General features: G+C 37.1%; 1 protein-coding gene across 1 annotated transcript; it reads right to left on the minus strand.

Moving 5' to 3' along the window:
- Positions 1–4,633: 4,633 nt before the first annotated feature.
- LOC121341665 lies at positions 4,634–23,370 on the minus strand. Its single transcript, XM_041415389.1, has 12 exons — positions 23,333–23,370; positions 22,422–22,498; positions 17,199–17,274; positions 13,707–13,838; positions 12,737–12,860; positions 10,334–10,394; positions 10,185–10,231; positions 9,671–9,746; positions 8,706–8,807; positions 7,292–8,203; positions 6,379–6,489; positions 4,634–5,233 (listed from the first exon to the last, which is right to left on the minus strand). The coding sequence occupies exons 2-12, from the start codon at positions 22,448–22,450 to the stop codon at positions 4,921–4,923; spliced, it is 1,983 nt and encodes a 660-aa protein (XP_041271323.1). The 5' UTR covers positions 22,451–22,498; positions 23,333–23,370; the 3' UTR covers positions 4,634–4,920.
- Between the last annotated feature and the right edge of the window lie 10 nt (positions 23,371–23,380).

A 23,380-nucleotide genomic window follows, 5' to 3' on the forward strand; every position in this document is an offset into this window, starting at 1 on the left:
TCAGCTCTAGCATTTGGATATACCCATTTATATTCTTTTAAAATCTACTGGGTGCATCTCAAAGATGGACTGAGATAAACAGATGTTAACAATATCTCTTTTCTTCTCCTAAAAGAGTTAATCTTGTTTTATGGACTTTTGTTTGGTAGTAAAACTGAAAATAAAAACTTCTTTCTGTTTATGTTAGAAGACGCCCTTTGAAGAACTACATGGGGAACATCCTCATCTGTAACAACTTTATCAGACTTATCTATGTTGAGGGTTCTTTCATCTTCCTTTGTGGAACATTCAGTCCTGAGTGTTCCTCATAAAGGAATAAATGTCTCCTGCTTTCAGTATGTATTTTATTGACCTGCTTGTACTTCTTAGAGAGTTACTTCAGATTTGTTTGTTACACTTTAACTAATTTATAACTGTAAGTTTTGTGTGATGGATACAGTAATAGCAACATTATGGTGTGTTTTTGTGCTGTCCTGAAAGTGTGAGATAAGACCACTATGTACCTGTAATAGACAAACTGAATTTTATCCACGGATTCCTCAAATGATGGGATTCCTGATACCCAGTAAAAACTGAGCTTGTTTTCAATTCTGGAATAGGTTTGTGGAGTAGTTTCTTACTTGATTGTGTGAAATTCTCATTGGATTCTACAGGGAATATCATCAGGATATTATACTACACATAGACAAGATTTAAAGCTTAGAGAGATGCCTTAATTAGTTTTAAGATCCCACATGACTTTACTGTAGGATTAGAGGTCTGAGTGCTCCTGTATTTTTTTGATAAGTGTTATTTTCATCAGCTCACACAGAGCCACATGCACAGCTTAGAAGACCCAGATAAGAAGTTGCCAGGAACTCCTCCTCCAGCATGTGTCCTCTTTTTATACCCAGTAATCTTTCACCAGTTTTTTACACATGCATCTTTTGCAAGTTTATTCCCTCACACTAGTGACTCTCTCCCCGACACTTGCATTTTCATTTTCCCTCCTTCATTTTTGTTTTTTAAAACCTTTCTTTTCCTGCCCTTTCCCCACAACCCCTTCATTGTCTTCTCATCTCAGGACAAAGAATCAAGTTGCTTCCTCACCTGGTTTGTTTTTGTCATCTGTTTTTCTGGCTCCCCACGAGAGGAAGAAAGGGAGCTGCTGATTTGGTAATTGCTGTTCACTGGAACCAGTAAGGCACAGTCTGCTGACAAGTGGAGCAAGTAGCAGTCAGCCTGGAGAGGAAACAAGCTCTAGTTGTTGGTGACAGCATGGAAGCTATTGCTTTTTGTTTGCACACACATTTTAAATAAACTGCTCTTCACAGCGGCCAAGAATTCATATCCCCTTGCTAAACCCCACATGGGGGTAGATACCTTCTTTCTTTTCTCAGCATTGAGCAGGTTGTTAGGCCACAAATGACCTTTGGGTGCCTGCATTTCTGGATGCTTCACATAAGGTATTTTAAGAAAGAATTGATCTCCTTTGAGAAGATGCTGCTCAGGTCATTGAACTGTTGGTCCCAGCACACTGCTTGTAGTAGTGTCCCCAAAGTTGATGGCTAACATCACTGATCATTTTTGCACACACAAAGAGAAAGCCTGCAGCTTGCTATCAGTTACTTCAGAGGCAAATAAACAGGGAAGGAGCTGAATTGTGGCTCCTTGTAGGTCATTTACCCTTTTACCTCAGCTGAGGTAAAAACAATCACATGCAAACCTTTCTAGCCCTTTTATAGGTAACCTTGTTCTTCACACAGAAAACTGAATGCTGTACATTGTAGATTTCTACATATAAATTTACTTGTATCCATGTGTTTTAGTTTCCTGTAGCTGACCTCTGCTTTTCCCAAGCCATTCTCGGGAATCAGCTTTCTGCACAGAGCTCATGTAAACTTTCAGTGTTTTCCAGGAATTACCTGAACATTTCCTAACTCAGAATGATCATAGCTCAGGGGAAGCTGGCATTAAGGCTTCACCATCTGATAGAAATCCAATGAAAACATAACTTCAGGACAGCAACAGAAAAGTTTCTGAGAGTTGAGTTCAACAGTTATTTATATTAGAGCTGTTACAATTTCATTAAATAATCTTGTGCTCAGTCTGAATTTTCTGTATTCTTGTGTTTTTCTTCAAAATTTTCACACTCAGGGCAGTGGGAAACCAACACTATCTGGCTTTTTATGCTCTGTGATACAACAACAGCTAGTTCTATGTTTGCTGAGAACATACATGAAGTGACCAGAAAAATTTTATGACCTTTTCATACAACTAGGAAATAAATAAATGTATTGTTTTTTATTTATGAGTGCTGCTGTAATACAATATTCCCTTAAAAAACCAAGAAACATTTAATTTCATTCTCTACCATGTGAATTTAATTAGCAATTAAATAGTACAGATGTGAATACACAGTGATGAACCAACTGTGGAATTTGAGATAAATGTCAGCTGGAGTTCATAATGTACTTATGTGGGCTTAGTTCTGCATAATTCCATTAGGAACAATAAGATGGAAAGCCTTATCCTAAATTATAAATAAATAAACAAAATTATGTCTATTTCCATATAGTCCTCTCAAAACCACTTGTGGAAACATCATGTCTAGCAATATTCCCTGAAGAGAGACATTCAACATAGGTAGGAAAATGACATTTATTTTCTTAGGTAACAGAATATCACCACCTGGTTGTTTGCACCTGAAGCCTCAAAGGGTCCTGCAGGACCTGACCAGGGCTGGTAAGAGCTGCTGCTGATCCTAACTTCTTATGCCACGTTTCATCTTCACTGAGCTTTCCAGTGCACCAGCTTTTCAGCTCTTCAGTCTGAAGTAGCAAAGGATTGACTCTAGGGTCACTGCAATACTAAATAACAAACCCCAAAATAAAAATACAAAGGGCAAATGGTTGCTGTTCTTTATTCACTTTATGAATACTGCATACATAGTAGAAAAAAACCTCAAACAAATGGTTGTAATATCAGTGTGTAATTCTTGGATCCCTGCTGGAAAATGCCAGGAAGGATGTTTTTATTGTTGATTTTTTAAAAGGATCTAGCACTATTGTAAGCCCATGTTGCAGATCTTTCTTGCTCCCAAATAAAGAAGTCTAGATAAAGATTCTCATCTTACAGCTCAAATAAAAAAAATTTAAGAAAATGGCAGGCAAGGGAAGGAACAAATGCCTTTTCGTAACATTTAGTGTTCAGTTCCACAACCGGTTTATATAGACAGAGCTTCATTCCTGAGACCACATGAATGAAGCTCACCATCAGATTTGATGGCAAATACAATTTAATGGGAAATACAAAGCTGCTGTGAAAATGAGAAAACTATTTACTTTGTACAATGAACAAAGCCAAAGTTGTTTTACCAGTTGCACAGGCAATGAAGCATTTGCAGTATGAATTTATACCCATGGAGTCCTTTGACTAGGGGAATTGTTTGCATGTGTTACCAAACAACAGGAGTTACAAGATACTCCAATCTACTTCTTATTTAGTACAGAACCACAAATTCAGAAATGCGGGTTTTATGCTGCCATTAAAAGCCAAAAAAAGAAAAAAAAAGAACTTTCTGGATTTTGGTACAAATGCTTTTTTCCCCAGTTTTCTAGTGTATACCTACACCCTCTTGCTCTCTTGCTTGATGCTTTAAGCTTTGCTTTTAAGGCAGTGTCTTAACTGTATGACTTAAGTAGCTTGCATTGAATTGTCTACTTTAATATAATTCTCTGCCTTTATCCTTATTTATTGTGATGCCTTTTCAAGTATTACTTCATTAAAATGTAATAGTAATGAAAAATGTAGGTATTTTAATTTACCTAAGTATTATAGCAATACTGTTTTCCATCCTATGAAATGATTTCCTTATCCAAAGTAGGAGCTGTTGGTGCTACAGTGCAGCTGCTGGCATAAATTCAGTTACTGTTTGTTGCACTACCTTTGCGAGAGCCACAGGCATTTCAGGAGACCGTTCAATACATGGCCCTTAAAAGGAGCTCACCTGAAGAACTAAGTTTTCTGTTCTGATTGCCTTGCTCTGCTGTAAGAAGAAACTAGTAAACAGCAGAACTGAGGAGCAGGACAGATGTGACTGACAAACAAGGAGGTGTAAGTTCATAGGCACCAGTCCCTTGGCCAGTCCAGAGAGTGAAAGTGACACACATGACCTACCTTCCTTAGGATTCTCACCAGCTGAGAAACTGGTGAAATTTACCTGCAGTGGGCTATTCTGAAACACAGATAACCTAAGGGATCAGGAAAAAAGTACACAATCAGGATGAGATATTCCAATTACTGAAAAGCAAGTTTGACATTTAGAATATTCAAATTCCACTCGTTTACATGTTCTTAGCAATCTGGGAAAAATTCTGCTATGAAAAAGAATGCAACTAGGTCAGTTCAGTGGATGGTACAGATAACATGGAAGTAAATTGTGGTGTTGCAGTGACTTTTAGCAGTAATTCAAAGTTCTGTTTTCAAATTAAAGGATGAACTGGACATGAACCTGGCTTCATTAATTTCTAAGTATTTTCCCTATAATTTCAATGCTAGTTTACCTGATAGTACAGTGTTTTATTATGCATCTGGAAATCACATGTATTTTAAAGAACTGTAAAACAAAAACCAAACACAATCACTCAGAAAGTTGTTTGCTTTCAAACAGGGGCTGTTTGTCTCAGGGTTGCAATTTTACTAAAAGGCAGGACTGCTTTAATTCCATGTGTACAGAGACATCGTCTCCAACGACACTTAACAAATACAGCCTAATAAATGTAAAGAACCAAATATCAGTAGAAGCTAATCTTACAATAGAGACCTGGTCTTTACTACTGAAATTTTCATTTAACTAATTTGCTTTGAAAAAAAAATTGGTCCACATACAAAATAAAATGGGTAAAAGCAATTCTAAGCTGAGCAAACATTGTCCTTTTATCAGTTCCAGTTGTAGTGGTCTCTTGGCGGTAAATCATAATGGGATCTCTTGCCCTCTCCAGGTCCACAGTCTAGTGGCAGACCATAATTGTAATCAACTGTTACAACTGGTAACCTTTTACTTTGTTCCACGCTTCTGGGAGTTTCACCCTGAAAAGGCTTTCTTTCATAGTCTATTGAACTATCTTCTTGGTGTACGGATGAAGATGGGTGCATTGTTCGTGAAGAGTATGGTGCAAATCTGTTTTTTCCTCTATTAAATTCCTCTGAGGGATGCACTCTCCTATTGTCTTCAGGACAATGTGGTCGATTACTGCAAGAACAAATATGACAGTCAAATTCTTAGAAATAAACCAGTTGATTTATTGTTGATGGCCACCACTAGAAATTAACTGTGTCTAACACTGAAAGAACAATTCAAACCCTCATTCTTGTTTTTACCCCCTGAAATTAAAATCCTCTGTATGGATATTGCAGACTTGTTTGCATTAATTTTCCAATTCTAGTGATTAAAATTACAACTCTTTACAGTAAATAATTCTACTAGAGCAAGTTTTGTTTCAAGTGCTGTTTACCATTAAAATTCCCTCTTTACTGAGGATATCTTTATCTAGGGGACCTTTTTTCCTAAGTCCATGTTTTCATTTTTGTGTACAATATGGAACAAAAGCTCTTTAGTACATAGCCTCAACAGGCAATAGTGTACTTTGGAAAGTATTTTAATTATTAATTATTCTGCAACAGAAGACTCATTCTCCTATAAAATACATATGGAATGGTCTAAAAATGCAGATATTATATATATATCTATCTCTCTATATATATACACACGTACACACACACATTTAATTTCTCTTTACTCTCAAATACGCTCCTTACTTGGTAAAGTAAGTGGTGTATAAAGCCAATTCAAAACAACCTTTAAAAAATTTTAAAATCTTCTCCCTTACTGAACCATAGATTCAGTTAGACTGGAAAGGATCTCTGCAAGTAGCTAGGATGACTCAAACTAAGTCTCACTAGAAGAGTTTGTACAGGGGCTACGTCCATTCTTGAAGGATGTGGGACGCTGGCTCTGGGCAGCCCAGTTCAGTGTCCACCATCCCACACAGTAAAGCTCCACAGCTCGTTGTACACAGCGCTTAGGAGTTAGATACAGCACCTGTGCTTTGCTTTTTTGCTCACTGATACTTGGATTTTCATATTCTGTAGTTCATTAGCTTGAACTGTCAATGATTACATCAGGGATTCACACAACAGTAACACTCAAAACTCAGCAGCAATGGAACACAAATTATCTGCTCAGTGCTCAGATCCAATGGGTTAAACTGCATTTAAGCAAAAATATTAACACAGATTTTTACACTGTGCAGTTAATTTGTATTTCTTAGCTGGGAAACAGGGGGAGTAATACTACAAAGCTAAGTCAGGAAACAGTGTATGATACCTGATACTTACCTGTAATTTCTGTTAAAGTCATCATTATCAGACCCGTAATCCCTGTGAAGTGAAGGAGATGAGGAGAAATGAGGTTCTGGTACATTTTCGTGGGAAGGAAAGGACTGACTTCTGCAAATAACCAAAAGAATTGCATGTTAAGAAGACTGCCAACAGTTGTAAGATTTGGAAAAAAAAATACACATCAGATGAAATAAAATATTTCTTCTTTTAACAAAGATTACTTAAATTTTGAATAAAAATTGTAATAACTGTATTAATTTAATACCTCAAAATCATATGCTTCACAGTAATAACATCCTCTGTTTTAGCTGTACAATGGAACAAATTAAATCAAACTTAAGTAGTCCAATGAATCTGAAATACATTCTGCAATATTAGAAGTATTTTGAAATATGTCAGAACCCAACAGGTTTACTAGTAAGTGATGCACATATCTGTGAGAATATAATGCAAGTTCTGAAGCAGATTCCTAACAAATTATTAACTCATGGAACAGACAAAGGCAAATCAAACTTCCTTGTAGCACTCCTGTTTATCTGAGGGCATAAATAATATTTCATGTCCTCTTTTGCCCAGAGGACTTCTTTTTAAGCATAAGTTTCTGTACAAAACAAAGTGGGACAAGAGTTTTGTTTCAAGCTGACTAAAAGGCAAAGGAAACACAAATTTTAAAGAAGCACAACCTTCTAATTAAGGAAACACTGGCTTTTGAAACTGTGACACTCCAGCTTACATCAAATACTTCCATAAGTCAAAACAAGAAAAGTTAATGAACTGATCATTTATACAGAAAAAGGATGATTGATTTTTTAAAAATTATTTTAAAAAATAATTTGAAATTTAAGTTAAAACTGCTCAGGTTTACACTTTTATTCTCTAATTCTGTTCTTACAGCTCAAGGATGCTTTACCTGTCTGAACACCATTCACGTGGCAAGTCATTGTGACCTGGATGATCGTGAAAAGGTCTTGGCCTTTGTCCGTGCCCTTTATTACCATAATCAAAATCTTCAGATTGAGTCTGTTCCTGTAAGCCATCGTAAGGCTGAGGGTCATGAAAAGGTCTGCACCTTTGTCCAGGACCTTTATTATCATAATCTTTCAGCTGCATCTCTGTTTTTAAGTCATTACGAGGCTGGTGATCATTGAAAGGTCTCAACCTCTGCCTACGACCCCTCTTAACAAATTCAAAATCTCCCAATTGCATCTGTGTCTGCAAGCCATCATGTGACTCGTAGTCATGGAAGGATCTTAGTCTTTGGCCAGGACCTCTACTGGCAGAATCTAATTCTTTTAACTGCATTTGAGTCTGAAATTCATCATGAGAATGATGGTCATGGAACAGTTTTCGCCTCTGGCCACGGCCCCTGCCACCGAAATCAAAATCCTTTGACTGCCTGTCTTCCTCCAAATCATTAGGAGGTGGATGGTCAGGAAAGGATCTCTGCCTCTGTTCCCGTCCTCTGTTGAAGTCAAAGGACTGTCTGTCTGCTTGCAAATCATCATGAAACTGGTGTCCATGAAAAGGTCTCAAACTCTGTCCATGTCCCTTGCTACTGAAGTCTAGGTCCTTCAGCTGCGTGTCTTCTTGATAATCATCATAAAACTGGTGATCAGTAAAGGCTCTTTGTTCTGGTCCCCTATTGTAGTCCCAATTTCTCATCTGCACTGATGTTCTTAGTTCATCCTGAGTTTGATGGTCATGGAATAGTCTTCGTCTTTGTCCAGGCCCCTTATTAACGAAGTCAAAATCTCGCAACTGCATCTGTCCTTGCAAATCATTGTGAGAGTGGTCATCATAAATTCTTAATCTTTTCCCAGACCTGTTGAGAAGTATTGAATATCATTCTTAAAACTGCTACAAGTCATTAATGAAAACAATTCATTTTTAACCAAGAATTTACATGAAAGACCTTAATCAAATATGAAGGTATCAAAATTATTAATAATCCAAACTGTATGTAAGATTATAAAACCCTCAGTGTTAAAGCAGAAGCTATGACAAACATTCAGTTGCAATTCTATAGTACTTGTTACACTGGCAAAACCAGTGATTCAAAATTAATTAAAAATAACTGCAGATTATTGTAGAATAATGAAAAAGGACAGACAAAGTAAAACTGAATTTTCCTAAAGTGAACTAATTACTTACAGACTTCTAACAGCATACATTCCCTTTCTTACCCTTATCTTGTTGCTATTTTGTCAAATCCTGTAAACACATTTTATGTGGGTAGGCTATATTAATAAAATGTCTGTCGAGTATCTAGTATCTATGGTATTTTCAATAAGAAAAGTTTTGAATTCCATTTTTCAGCCTATTACCCCTGAAAATCTTCATTTGGGAACCGCTCTACAGGTCCTTCCATTGCATGTGGTGGTGGGATAATATCTTCATCTGCATCCCATACATCCATTCCAAGGTTACTAAGAGGGAAAAAAACATCTCACATAAGCTTCCTTTTCTAAAGCATACTACTGGCAAAGAAAAAACCCACTCCCATAAAATTCTTCAGTTCTGAATCACAGAAATTTTATGTTAAGTAAAACTTACAGACAACTCAGAAAATATTAATCTTGTAAATTTATTTTAAAAATCTGACTCCAACTTAATCCTGCAGAGACGATGAAACAACAATAAGAGCAAAACAAAGGACCTTCAATTAATCTAAAAAGAAAAAAAACACTCAGGTATTAATTTTAAAATCCATTTACTGCTACAAGGCATTGACACAAATACCTTAGGAAGGCGTAAAGGCTGGCTGTTCTTAGGAGCAGATGATAAGCATAACATTCTTAAACATCAGAAATACAACTACTATGAACAGAGGGGACAAGAACAATGTTCCACTTTCCTGCATTTTTTTTATTTTTAAAACCTTTCTACCTTTTTTTTTTTTTTACTATCTTGTTCTACAGTGCCAACAACAGCAGACAGATCACAGAGCTTACAAAGACATCTTTGCAGTGGTCCTTTCAGCTTCTGAGAGAATACAGACTCAGTACATTTGTCACAGTATGATAAAAGCACAACAATGTTCAGTAGTAGCTGTCAGATTAAAAACAATCTTTCAAACTGTATACATTGAAAAGATGAACAAACTACACTGCACTTCATGTTATTCATCTGAGAATACACAAACAACCACACATGTTTTACATCTATGTGTAGTTTCATATTAGAGGTTTAAGAGGGAATTAATTTTGGCTTAGGACTGGAAATGAACTTTTAAAAACGCCAGGAGACATACTGGAAGATGTTAAGCATACAACTAAAAACTTTTGCTCACCTTCGCATGGGCTGTGTCCTGAGATCTGTGAGATACACGAGGCCGTCCATGCGGTGACCTCTGGCATCGCCAAAAGCTAAAGAAAAGAAAACACAGTCTAATGAAATGTGGCCAGACTGAGCCACAAAAATGTGAAAGGCAAGTTTCTGTTCCCCATGAGATGCTGAATTTGAAACAATTCTAACTTGGCATTAAATATTTTGGCAAGCTGGCATCATTGCAGCATTTTTTAAAAAGACACCTGAAACTAGTAGTGGTAGCAAACTAGGAGTGAAAACTCTTTCAAGTAAAAATAAAAAATTTAAGCAGATAAAACATACTCCTCTTATGCTTTCAATTTGCTATTGCTCATGTCCTGCCTGGAATAGAATCAACAGTCAGCTATAACATCTTCTATATACGCCAGCACATGAAATTATTGAAAAGATACTAAAATAGAATTGTTGTATTTGTGAGTTTTTAGTAATTGTGAAGTACAACCTGACATGTGCCTTAGTTCAAAATATGTACCTACCCTGAATTGCTGCCTCTGGATCCCAGCCTTCAACATCTATAAGATACCTGAAGAAAAATATGACTATGTTATTGTCCCAAAGGGAACACAGAGTAATATAAGGATGCTACTTTTTGTGAAGAATAATTTCTGCTTTCATACAGCCTTACCTACATATAAGATAGCCAGTTCTATTAATTCCATTAGTACAGTGCACGCCAATGAGTTTCTCTATCAAAAAAAGGAAAGAGTTTTTAATAGTCCAGAAAGTGAAATTAATAGAAAGCCAGCACAATACATAAAAAAATCTCTGCTTTTCTACCAAAGCAATAATAAATAATGCTTGCTATTTAAAAATTCTACTGTCACGCCTGTAAAACAAGAGACACATCCAAACAAGACACATGTCCTCTCCATGCTGGTTCTCTGCAGCTGTTAGCTCACTACTTCCAAACCTGTGATGGCTGAGATTGACTCTGCAGAATGTAGAAAAAAAGAGTGATAGCAGGTAAAGCACCTAACCTCAGCCACTGCAGTAACAGGAGAAAAAGAATAAAATATGGGTTTGAAAGCAAATCTCAACAAGCAAATGTAGAACTGAGGAACTTAACTTACACATAATGCATCTGAAAGTATGAAAAGCTTAGGAGTATAATACATGGAGAAAAAAAGGACCAGTAATCTCTACAGAAATCTTTTTTAAAAAGATTATACTAATCGGCCAAAGGCTAAAACAGTAACTTACTACGGCTAGGCTGTTTCAAATGAGAGACTTCCAACAGAAACAGGGAAACTCTAATACAGTCATGCAAGGCACTGGTAAAACCCCATCCAGACTATTTCTATTCATACTGAAGTGTAATGAAAAACAAGCAAGTTAGAGATATATATACATATATATATATATATTTAGAAAGGTCTACTATATATATTTAGAAAGGGCTACTATGTTGGTCATAAAAGAAGGAAGCTTGTCTTAGTCTGTAAAACCAAATCTGAGATACTGAATGTAATAGTGGAGACAGAGAACAACAATACTTAAAGGGCAAAGCTGGTGGAAGAATAAATGTATAACTGATTAAGTTTTAGGCTAGATTTTTGAAGAAAAATTATCATCATCAGAAGAACAAAGTTTTGGCAGAGTACTGACAGATGGTCTTTGAAACAGGACATTGATATACTTTTGAATGCCATAAAATATAACTGAGACAAAATATAACTGTTTGCCACAGATTGTGACAGTCAAATTGCCACAGAAGTTCATTACAAGTTGATGTTCTAACAACTCAAACACTAAAAAAGACTCACCTTCTTAAAATGTATTTGTAAAAAGAATTCTGAGATATTTTAGGGATTATCTAAAACAGAGGCCAAATTAAGAGAGGAAAGATCTCCCAAGTCAGAAGCTGCATAAGCTCTGCCAAAATGCCCTTACAAGCTATAATAGAAAGCCCTTACAAGCAGGTCAATATCCAGTAAGAAATCAAGAACTGATTCTCTCAAGATTAGATTTAGATACACACAATTTTTTGTCACAAAAAAAGGACTAGATCCAAACCAAAAGAAAACTAATAATCACCAGGTAATTTCCTTAAGCCAAAAAAGAGCAAAGGCAGAACATACAAACTAACTTCCTGAGCAAGGACAAAGGCTTTTTCTTATACTTTTTCATCTTTCCAGTAGTTCTAATTCAGGCTCTTATATCTGAAATTTAGGTCAGAACTTTTTCACAAAACAGTTGCTCACTCACAGGAAGACCCTGGTTATGCTTTGCAGTAAAAACTGTATGCACTTGGGCAGTTAATATCTCTACTTTCTCAAAGGAACCACAGCAAACATCACAAAAAGGCCTGAAACAACGGTCTACCATTACTGGAGAAATAAACAGGTAAAATCTGCCTATAAAGAATCAAAAAAAAAAAAAAAAAAGAAGTGGGAAGTTTAAAGTTACAAACACACATTAATTTATTTTCACAAAAAGCACCTTATCCAATCTCAGCAAGAATTCCCTGTTGCACAGACACTGAAACAGCAGCACAGCCGCACTGTGGAAACACTGACACTGGGTCTGTAATCACATTTTCAAGAACTGTTCAGATGTGAGGGCAATCATGGATTCCTAAGGCAAAGAACACTACTACAAAGAACCATCAGACTAAATGGACTGAAGCTGCTCACACATATCAGTGCCCAGTGCCATCAGAGACCCAGTGCTATTTCAAACATCCATCAAGGGCTGGCAGCTACAACACTCAGGATGGTAAACAATTGGGTCACACACAGGAAGGCCTTGCTGCAGTTACTTTGACACATAACACAAATGAGTCTATTAGGAAGGGCATTAAAGTTACCAGTCATTTAAAAAAACCCCCATGTTTTGATTGAAAAAAAAAGATACATAGTTGCTTGTATAATGGAGCTTATTATGATAATAAAGTGAAAAGTGCTGCAGAAAGCCCGAGATCCCTGGTGTCATAAATGTCATTGAATATTGAAATTAGTAAATGACACGGTTTGCACTGAAATAAAATTTTGGTGAGTTTTTTTTTACAGCATAGGATGCTGATATTTACCATTTCCTGCATTTTCCCAAAGGAATTTTCTGACCCACTTTTTGAACTGCAGGATAGTAGCATTATCAGGGACCTCCAGTCCAACAGTATAAAGTTTCTTATACTGCACACTTTTAGGTAAATCCTAACAAAAAAAGAAAAAAGCAATGGTAAAAATTACTGGGGTCTTGCAACAAGGAGAAACCTTAAGCAGCATCTAACATAATGACAATGTAAACCAGTTGTTCAAATCCTGAACAGAAACTGAAAACAATCTTGACACAATTCTATAAACTCTCAGAAACTATCAGTAACATTTCTACATGAAAGACCGTGTCAAACGAGGAACAGTTCCTACGCAAGATTTATTTATCCCTGCTAATAAGGCTGCACATTAACTAAGGGACCAATTTCTTGGCATTCCATTCTAACCCATTTTACAATTATTAGCAGTATTTATCCCTCCTACCCACAAATTCACATACAAATTCACTCCCTTAATGCCTAGAGCCCATGCGCATACAAAGATTTGCATTCTGATACAACACTATCATTTATTCTCCTCTTCAACAGGAAGCTGATTAATCACAATTGTTCGAACCATTGTGATGGCAAAAACTTTTAAATTGATAAAGTAGTTTAAAAATGTACACCTTCTTAAGTGGATTTCACTGAGCATCAGTAAAAAGAACCACCTAGGAATAAATGAGAATATCTTCAGGATGCAGGATAGAACTCTTCTGCACTTTTTGTGCAGTGCCTGGCACTGAAGTCTTCATCCATTACTGAGTTACCATAATATTAATAAGCCATAAATGCAACTAGCTGGGAGAATGAACTATTTCCTCCATGATAAAACATTTATTTTCTATTGGAGACATAAAAGTAGGCCAGATAGTTTGTCTCTTCCAATTCAAGGTAAGAAAACGTGTGAAGACTTTAAAACAAAAGTTGCAGTAACTATTTTACATTTTTATTAGGCTTTTGTTACCTTAACTTCATAGTATCGTGTGGTGTATGTTAAATCGATAATTAATCCAAGCTCCACATTTAGGGCTTTCATTGCAGCAATTAAGTCTTTTGGTGTAAATTTCTGGGTTGGGGTAAGCCTCTGGTTAATTGCCTACAAAGAAAATGGAAAAGAAATATTTTCTTTTTACATTCTAATAATAAGACATTTGTAATATTCATCTGTTTTAATTAGTACTAGGAAACATCAATATTTAAAAGAGAGTGTTTAATTATCAGAACCACATCCATGTATTATACAGGTAAGAGGAACCCAAAAGAAAGCAAAAATTTATGTATTCCTATTTAGATGAAAATGCAAGACCATGTGAGCATTTCTGCTTGTACAGTGTTAACAAACATTAATAAAATTAGCTCTAATTTGACAGACCCAAAAATTCTGAAAAATGCAGCATGTATATATTGATTTCTCTGTAACGAAAAAAAGCAAAACACCACAATCTACTTCCCCCAAACAAATTTTGTCCTGCCCAGTAACTCAAAACTAAAAGTGTATTTCACATAAAACATAAGAAATTGTGATACAAGAGTTCATTTCTAAAGGTTTAACTTTCTTCCCACAAATGTTTTGCAGACATTTTTATCCCTCCTTCTCCTCCTGACAGAGTGTACTTGCATATCATTTAGGACTGGGGTATATTAAATAAGACTAAATATCGTGACTAAGAAAGCTGTGTGTTGGTGGATAATGAATAATTCATTTCATTTGACAAACAGTGAGAAAAATGTTTACTCACCCTATTGTAGCTGTGGTTTTTGAAATGTGTTCTTCACTTTAGGTATGAAAATGCCTCATATACTCAAGACTGGATTTTCTCTGAACAGTGCACTTGTCCATTGTGGGAGCCTTTTGACACAGGCTCAGCCAGAACCAATAAAGACAGTGGCAAAAGATGAAGCAGCCTCAACCACCTGTCAGTTCCTTCGTCAACAAGAAATTCAAGCAGACTGGACTCAGAACTATTGGAAAGGAAGGCAGCCACAGACCACATACTTCTTAGAACCACAGATGCTATAGGGTAACTAACCATTCCTTGTTTTGACTGTACAGATTCTAATGTAAAATGCTAGCAAGCACTTGTCTCGAGTCTGGAAACAGAGACAGGAAACCGAAGTAAAGAATAAACAGCAGGGCAGTCATATCAAAGCAGGTATGTGATTAGGAAGCTTGAGCTGAAAGGAGGAGGATTGAAAGGAAATATAAAGTATTCAGTCCTGTGTATTTCAGATACCAGTGCACTGCTGAAAAAAGTGGATGTTGTAGAAATTTAAACAAAATGAACATGAGCCAGGTATGTCACTGCTACTCAGCAGTAACTCTTAGTACAATCTGAAACTGAACTTAGCAATTCTGAGGTGACAGAGGTGAATCTGCAAGAGGTCCATGGTAGAATATTAAAAAATTTTTACTGTATGACATGATAGAAACTGAGAAGGAATGCAATTTACAAAAATAAGGTCTCTTCAAACATACTGATTGAGTAGACAGTCATATGTGTTATGAAACAGTATGTTTCGAAAGCTTGCTGGAATTTTCTGAAAAACTCCTGCTGAGTACTCAAGTAGTTTAGGTATTTAATAGGGCTTTAAGAATGTGAGAAATCTGAACCAATTCTAAAAATCCTCCTAATGGCATGGGTAAGAAATTGCTCAATTCTTACTACACTACAATGTTACTGTTAGCATTATAATGGTGATGTAAAAGACAGAAAATCCTTCCAAGTAAACACATGATCTTTACTAACATCACATCTCTAAGACAACAACCCTGTATCTTCAATACTGAAAATATGTTTTTTCCCTTTGGGAGAAATCACCAATCAAGTTCCTACTAAACAGCAAAGAAGCAAACTGCTGCATATTTAAGAGGTTTGTTTGACCAATTTAATAAATAATAGGAGTTCCAACTAACTGTAACCAATCAGGTCTTCAGCGTTTTCAGACAGATTTACTGACCACCTCTGCAAAGACATCAGAGGCTAGCCAGTTACACATTTTATGTGTGTTCTGCCACAAACTCCATGACCTTCAAATCTCTGGCAGACTTGTCATTTCTCTGTCTTGCGTAGTTGAGACTGAACAAACGGAAGGGACAGAAACATTACAGATTTTGCATCCTTGGGTACCAGACTTTATGTCTGGCCAAGACAGCTTCCTAGAACAGAGATCTATGTCCCAGTGAGACCAGTAGGACAGGAAATGAATAACAAGCTGATGTGGAACAGCCCTTGTGACAAGAGCAAAGAAGCCAGTTATAACTTTCCTGGATTTTGTATTCACAGCTTGATTTGCTGACCGGCAGTCTTGGTGGAAAATCATACAACTGCTGTACAATCCACCCACATCTTGGAGAACAGGACATGTTAAGTGTGAGATCCTTGGTGCCCAAGCAACCAAACTATCATCCTAAAGCTGTAAAAGCAGCTGCAGGAAGGAAATCCTGCAGGTCACTTCAGTCATTCCTAATAAAACTGAACTGAATGGTGGCTGAAAACATAATAGGTAGTAATATACCCAAAGAACCAAATTTTTGGTGTATGAATACTAGAGAGCAATCTGAAGACAAAAGCTTAGACAGAACATTGCCCTTTAACTGCTAGAGTTATGTCAGACCACTGTACTTTCTTTAAAAGTGCTTAGAAACTTTTATTTTCCCTGTATCTAAACAAGGACTTGTAGAAGTCAATTTATGCAGAACTTGTTCTATTTGCCTCTCTGCATAAATTAACACTAATTTGCCCTATGCCTCCAAAAAGGCCTAGGCACTAAAGAACTGAACAGTCTCAACAAGACAACGTCCACGTTTCAGAAAGAAAGAATTTAAAGATTGAACTCAGTATACTTAATAGCTTAGGATGGCACTTCACGTTAGCAAGATTCTAAAAGAAATACTAATAAAAGTACTTTTAAAATTAATAGTAAAATAGAAGAAAAGTATGAAGACTTCTTTTTTAGCTGTAATACATTCCACCAGATCACTGAAGCTTTTCATTTATGAAATTGTCAATTTGGATCTATAATTTTTAAAGTTCTGCAGTGGCTGGTATACTTCAATGAGTGCTTAATTTCCATAAAATTATACTTTGGCTTACATTGCCTAAACTGATATTCATATAATAAACTCTTCCATATGATTTTCTTAAAACAGCCATGAAAAGATATTTAATAAGATTATGAATTTAGGCCACTTAATAGCAATCAAATGAAGTATGCTGATTGATTTAGAAGCTTGATTATTTTTAAAAGATAAATAAAAACAGTAACATCAGATATGAAGAAAAATAAGAAAAAATATAGAATGTTACTTTAAAAAGCCAGATGGTTGAAAGGCTTAGATCTGAATAAATTATTTTTCTAAAAACCTTTATTGAAATTTGCATGTATAGTCATGCTATTCTTTATTACTTTTGCAGTTTATCTAATACAGCCAATTTCCAGTTACTTTTATACATACCCCTTTTAAAGGTACTTTGAATGCAATAAATCTTGTTCCTGGTATAGGCTGTCCAACTGGTGTCAAACTCCGCCACCTGTAAGGACAGAAATATTAAATTTTAAATATTTTCAAGTTGCATGATTCAACAGAAGACACCTGCAGCACAAAACACATGAAAATTGCTGTTATCATCAAGTATAATTAGGTCCCCAAATTTGAAATTATTCCATGAAGCAATTTCAAAGTATCACCAGGACACTTGAAAAGAGTCTTTTTCCTTGCTTCTTCAACTTTCAAGAAGTTCCTCTCCTCAAAATGGCAAGATAAGTAGCACCAATATAAAGCAAAACAGATGTGTAAGGTTCAACAGGTAAAGATGTATTGTTGTAGTTGGTGGACATTTTTCAACCTGACTGAATCAAACACCTTAAAAAAGTTGCCATAGGCACACATCAATCATTTAATTGACAAGCAAAGTTAACTTTCATTAACAATACAAATCATCTGTATTTTTCAAAAATGTTTCCTTTGCAATATGCTTCTTTTTCAAAGAAACACTCTTGATTGAACTTTCTCTCACCATTTTGAAAAATACAGAGAATATTCCATCACACCAAAACCTACCACAAATCACCAATAAGACTTGTTACAACACTCAAAACACCTGTAATTCCAAAACCACAAAGAGCTGGTATGCACAAGTTCTACATTGTGCTGAAAAAGCTCTCCATATATAATATTTCAGAGATTTAAAATTTTAAAAAAGGATGAAAAGCATTATCTGAAGAGGAAAACAAGTTAATAAGCAGATCAATTTTACCTTCAAAGAGGTAACTTTTTAAACTTAGAACTATTATTTCTTCTTCTTCTGCAAGTGCAAATTGTCTCTATAACCTAACAAGGTGCAGCTGGATGACTTCAAATCTACACAGGCTTTTTGCATTTTTGGCTAATACCTCAACTATTAAAATACAAAACATTTCCACTAGATTCTTTAACACTGATGTCCATTCCCTTGCAATATTCTGAATTAATGCTTAAATTAATCTCTCCCTTTGAAAGGAGCATCCAACAGCTTTCTGATGTTCATAAAACTACATAATTTAATTAAATAAACCAAATGCTTAATTTTAAAATATTCTAACCCTGAGTACTTTGCTTTGTTCACAATTCCCATACTGAACCATGAAAAAACTACAAGTTGGCAGGAAAAGTTCTTAATGCAATATCTATAATTATGTTTATCATAGTATATAAATAACAACATCACCATTCAGAGATGCTTGGAAGTAACAAAAGGAAACACAAAGCAGGGTGACAAAGTGTATTTGATATTAACCAATCACATAACAATCTCTACAGCCATGTCTTTAGGACTAACTTCTCTCTGTAATCTTCATCATGAGGCCAAGAACAGATCAAGGATCACAGTGCAGACATCCAAGTACTTTGTTTAATAGAAAACACACGAAGCAACAAAGGAGTAATAACAACTCATCATTAGGAAGGCTGTTGCAAACAGCTGGTCTGTAGAAGACAGACACAAGGAGAGAAAGTGTAAGGGCAAGCTGGAGATGAGATCACTGAGAGCTGTTTCAAATAAAACCTTTTACTAAATTCTAAATTTTTTTGCAGGATAAGTCTTCTTAAGCGAATTCTCAAGTTTGTAAACTCTGGAGTCTGGTAGCTTTATGCTTGCTGTCAAGTATGAAAACAAAAATCTGAGACGATGTTCTATTTACTCCTATTTAAGAGACGTAAATTGTACATGAATCAATTAAGATCACAAATTCAGTGTTGTTTTAACCTGCTTTCTCTTGGAAATCTGTGAGTGGAAATAAACCATAATTATCATAGACAGGAACATTTAGAAGTCAAAAACAAAGTATCAAAAAACAGCTTTAAAATATTATTTTCTTTAATTAACATATTCTGCTCTTTTTTTTTTCATATTAGGGGATTTACAGAACAATACCCCAGGATTACCCAATTTGTTGTCAGACCTTAATAAACTTGGGGTTTTCTTCTCTTGTATTTAAAGCCATTTAAATCCTCCCAGAAAAAAATCTGCACAATCAGCAAGAAACTCAAAAGCTGCTGACAGCTCTATGGTAGAAAATGAGCAGAAGGCACTTTTCATCAAAAATATAATGAGTATTTGTTCCATGTTATCTTTAAAATGGTATTTAAAAAGGAAATTTCAGCACACTGCTGCAGAACTAAAATAAAAACAGCAGATTGAAATTAACCAAAGATTAGCTAAGGAAATAAATTCACATTTGTTCTGTTCTCATAAAGGAACATGGTTGGGAATTAAAAGTGGCCTGGACTAAAGAAAGTCAAACTCTTACAGAATAAATACAGATAAAGGCAGAATGATCCAAGATGATCATCTGCAGGTTGTCACATAAACAGGCATTACAGGAGCAAAGACTTAACTATGCATTTCAGCAAGTGTGAATGAGACTCGTGACACGTGATTTGTGTCCTGCTTGAACGTGAGTGGAAGGAAGAAAGGCAGGAGTCAGAGGTGTTATCAAAAGACTTGAGGCTGGAGTGAAAAACAGGCTGGACGTGAAGAAACTGACTGTGGATTACATCCAGCTGCATATTTTATCTGCTTTGGTTTTAAAGTTTTAATAGAGCCAGATGTGAAACAAATGTTTTTTTCATAATTTATTTTAATATTAACATTGTTAAGGTCATATAGAAGCTTTAATTTCCAGTAGAACTTTCTGGTTTAGAAGTGATTCATTGTAATATTTACTTTTACAACTACTGTCACCTTTAGCAAGACCATTTAGAAAATATTACTTAGAACCTCTTTCCCTTTTTTTTGGCTACTGATACTGTATGATATACATGCAGCCTGATTTTCCAAGTGACTTCCATACCTCTACAGATTCAAAACTGATGATAGGAAACACTTTTACAAATAAAATGTCATCCTTCTCTCCCACTTACTGTTGAACATGCACAATCCATTATGCCACAGTATTTTATATTCCTGTCTAAATGAAAATGCTGATGCTGTAAGTCTGGACAGAAAAAATTCAGTTAAAGAAGTATATTTATAGTGTATTGGCAAAAATAATTCAGCTTTGCCCTTCCAACAGAAAGACCCCACTCAGTATTTTTTACATTATTCAAGGGAAACTTGCCAGAAGGTGACAGTTCTGCAGATGCTCTTCAGAACTGCATTGGAGTTTATGTAATTATACACACAGCAGGATTTTGGATGCTGAAGAACAAGTGAGTATAAATTTGTAAAAACATCATAGTATTTTATGACTTGTTAGGCAGCTTGGATTATCTGATTATCCACTAAAACATCATAGTGTACAACAATAAAAAAGGTTCACCATTTCTTGTTTAGTTGCTCTATTCCTACTTACTACATTAACTGAAACCTCCAATTTATTGTATCACTTGAATCAGCAAAATGAAATTTGGATTAAAAGTGTTTTAAAATTGAGGCACTAACAGGAAGACAAAAGACACAAGTATGTAGTGTCACTTTCCATACCTCTTGCAGTACCACTAAACCAAAAGAGTTAAGAGTATTGCTATTCCAACATGGAGATGGAGGTTGTGCTTCCACAGTCTGCACTCTCTGCACTTGTCCTTATGCTCCAGGGTACCACAATCTCACTTCTGCCAACACCTATTTGTGGAGGCAGTAAATTGCATATGCAGGATCACCTAGACTCAAGCCCCTTCCAGGGTTCACTTCTATGTCTTCCTGGCTTACTGAACTGACAGTGAAGAAGAACATGCTGTGCTGGCACAAGGGTGACATTCAGAGGGGCTGACAAGGCCTTTAACTTCATTACTGCCAAACCCCTGTTACTGTGGATGTGTAGCTTTATTTCTTAGCAGTATAAAAACAACCTGGACAAGTTGAAAGCACTTCAGTATCAGGCACTTTGTAAGAAGGTAATACTAGCTTTATAACCAAATACTTGACCATAGCTGTTTCTCTCCCTGACAGGTATTAGTTTCCAACAGTAGAAGTCAAAAGTACAGTCCATTGATTCTTCCATACTTAAGAAATCTGTGTAATCTGAAAGCTTCTCTAGTTTAAATGCAAGGGGGGGGATAAGAATGGAGAAATAAGCATCTAATTCTCAAAAATTTTAGTAGCAATTTCCAAGGATGAAGAAAACAAGGACGACTAATTTTTTCCCAATTTCTGAATCGCTGCTTAAAACCTAACCCACTTTAGCTCACTTTTATCCAACACGTAACTAAAATTTCATTGAAATTTTCAGAGTAAGACATTTTTAAACAGCTTTTTTAAAAGTTTATTCTAATTTTAATCCATGAGTTTGTCAGCCATGGAAAACACTTCAGCATCTTGATTTTTTAAATTCTGTTCATCTTTTGTTTCTTTTTACTGGTTTTTGGACCAACAAATATTACAGGAGAGCATGTACTTTGTATCTTATTGCTCCTCCTAAGAATGCTCTTAATAAACCTACTTAACACTCTCCCTGAAGCCAGCATAATGTAATTCTTTCTCAAAAAATGTATAAACTGCAAGTTATTGCCCCATTACAGCGTGCCTTTGTATCTCAGCATACCCTCCTATCCAAAAAGTTTGTATGGATGCCATCAAGAACACATGGGTTAAAACTCTTAACTTGGACTTCTCTTCTTGTGCTTTATTAGAGCTGAAGAATAGAACTGTATCTGTTTTAAATGATGTCATTCTGTGGTCCACATATGCACATATGATCAAGTCATCATATGGCCTGTATAGTGCATTTGGAATAATTTGGGATTATTTTTGCTGATACAACATTTCTGTTGTCCTCTTGTTAGAAATAAAACCACATGATGTTTCTAGATCTGAATTCACAAAAACATTCCTTGATCTTGTGCATGCAACCACCTGCTCTCATCTTAACAACTCTTCCGCCATTCCTAGTAGCAAACACGAGTAGCCAGGAGTATGGACTGCTCTCCCATTTCCCCAGTACACATACACTTAGGGGTAAAAAGATTAGGAAGAAGGAACTGTGTGTGGCCGATGAAGGAGAAGTGTTCACAGACAGGCTGGAGCATTATACTCACCTGGGGAACGAATGGCTGGGCTGTTCCTGTTTTGGAGAAGATACCTACCTTAACCTGTCTGTAGGTGGGTGAAGCTGCTTGAGGCAAGAAAGCGCCTGGGGCAGTCAGTGCCCCTCTCTGTGGGATGCCCGCTCCTGCCTCTTGCTTAGTGTGAGGAATACTTACCCATCAGGGATAGTATTCTTCTTTACCATGCTGAAAGCAGGAGCAGGCAGAGCAGGAGGCAGCGGTGAAAGTGGGCACTGCAGCAAAGGAGAGAGAACCGCGCGGTTAACACGGTGCTAATCTCTTTCTCCATCAGTGGGCCTTTGCATAGGGCTGAGCCTCAAATAAAACAAATCAAGCAGCCGGCTGGGGCTTGAAGCCGTCCTGAATAAGTTCTGCACCTTGCAAACTAGCCTATTTCTCCACTGCTACAGCAAGACAAGAGGGAAAGACAACTCACCTCTCCTCTCCAGGTGATCACAAGAGAGAGAGAGGAGAGGCGGCAGGTTTCTCTGTGACTCTGGCAGCAGCGCTGCAGGCACGAAGATCTTCCTGGCAGTCCCTTCTGTCCCACTCTGCGGCTCGGAGCCGTCTATTCCGCCCTTGCGCTGCCCGTTAGAACCCGTCTCAACGAGAAGAACCTCCAGGTAGCTGCAAGAGGCGAGGCCGGCACCTCAGCAATGGAAGGACCATCACCTGCTCCCCCCTAACCTAGACCGGTCCGACCCCGCTGGACGCAGGGCGCCCGCCGACCTTGGGGGCCCTGGGCTAGGGGGGGCGAGGGGAGCGGCCCCCATGGCCCCGCTGCACGGATGACGCTGATGAGGCTGCCCCTCACAGCCGCACGTCCCCGGGGCAGGACCGGCTGCTGGGCCGGCCCAGGGCTCCACAGCGGCTGAGCTCGGGGCTGGGACAAACACGAGACCGGGGCGGGGGGAGGTCGCGGCCCGGCTGCGGGGGGCGGGCAGGCGGCTGTGGAGGGAGGCGGGCGGGCTGTGAGGGGAAGGGCGAGGGCTGCAGACGGTGACAGGGAAGAGCCCGTGCGGCGGCGGGGCGGGGCGGAGAGGAGCGGGGCTGCGGGCGGCCCGTACCCGGACAGGATTTCCCTGGCGGAGGAAGGAAACGCTGGTGCGACACAG

The sequence above is a fragment of the Onychostruthus taczanowskii genome, unplaced genomic scaffold (assembly GCF_017590055.1).
Source record: "Onychostruthus taczanowskii isolate IOZ18803 unplaced genomic scaffold, ASM1759005v1 scaffold5, whole genome shotgun sequence".
Classification (NCBI taxonomy): domain Eukaryota; kingdom Metazoa; phylum Chordata; class Aves; order Passeriformes; family Passeridae; genus Onychostruthus; species Onychostruthus taczanowskii.

What these genes read in the sequence shown, in the direction of transcription:
- LOC121341665 (XM_041415389.1), bottom strand. Translation starts at nt 22,450, where the DNA reads ATGGTAAAGAAGAATACTATCCCTGATGG. An exon ending in TCCAGAGGCAGCAATTCAGG is followed by an intron (nt 9,747 to 10,184) that starts GTAGGTACATAT and finishes TCTTTTCTTTAG; the next exon opens with CTTTTGGCGATGCCAGAGGT. An exon ending in CGTGAATGGTGTTCAGACAG is followed by an intron (nt 6,490 to 7,291) that starts GTAAAGCATCCT and finishes GGTTATTTGCAG; the next exon opens with AAGTCAGTCCTTTCCTTCCC.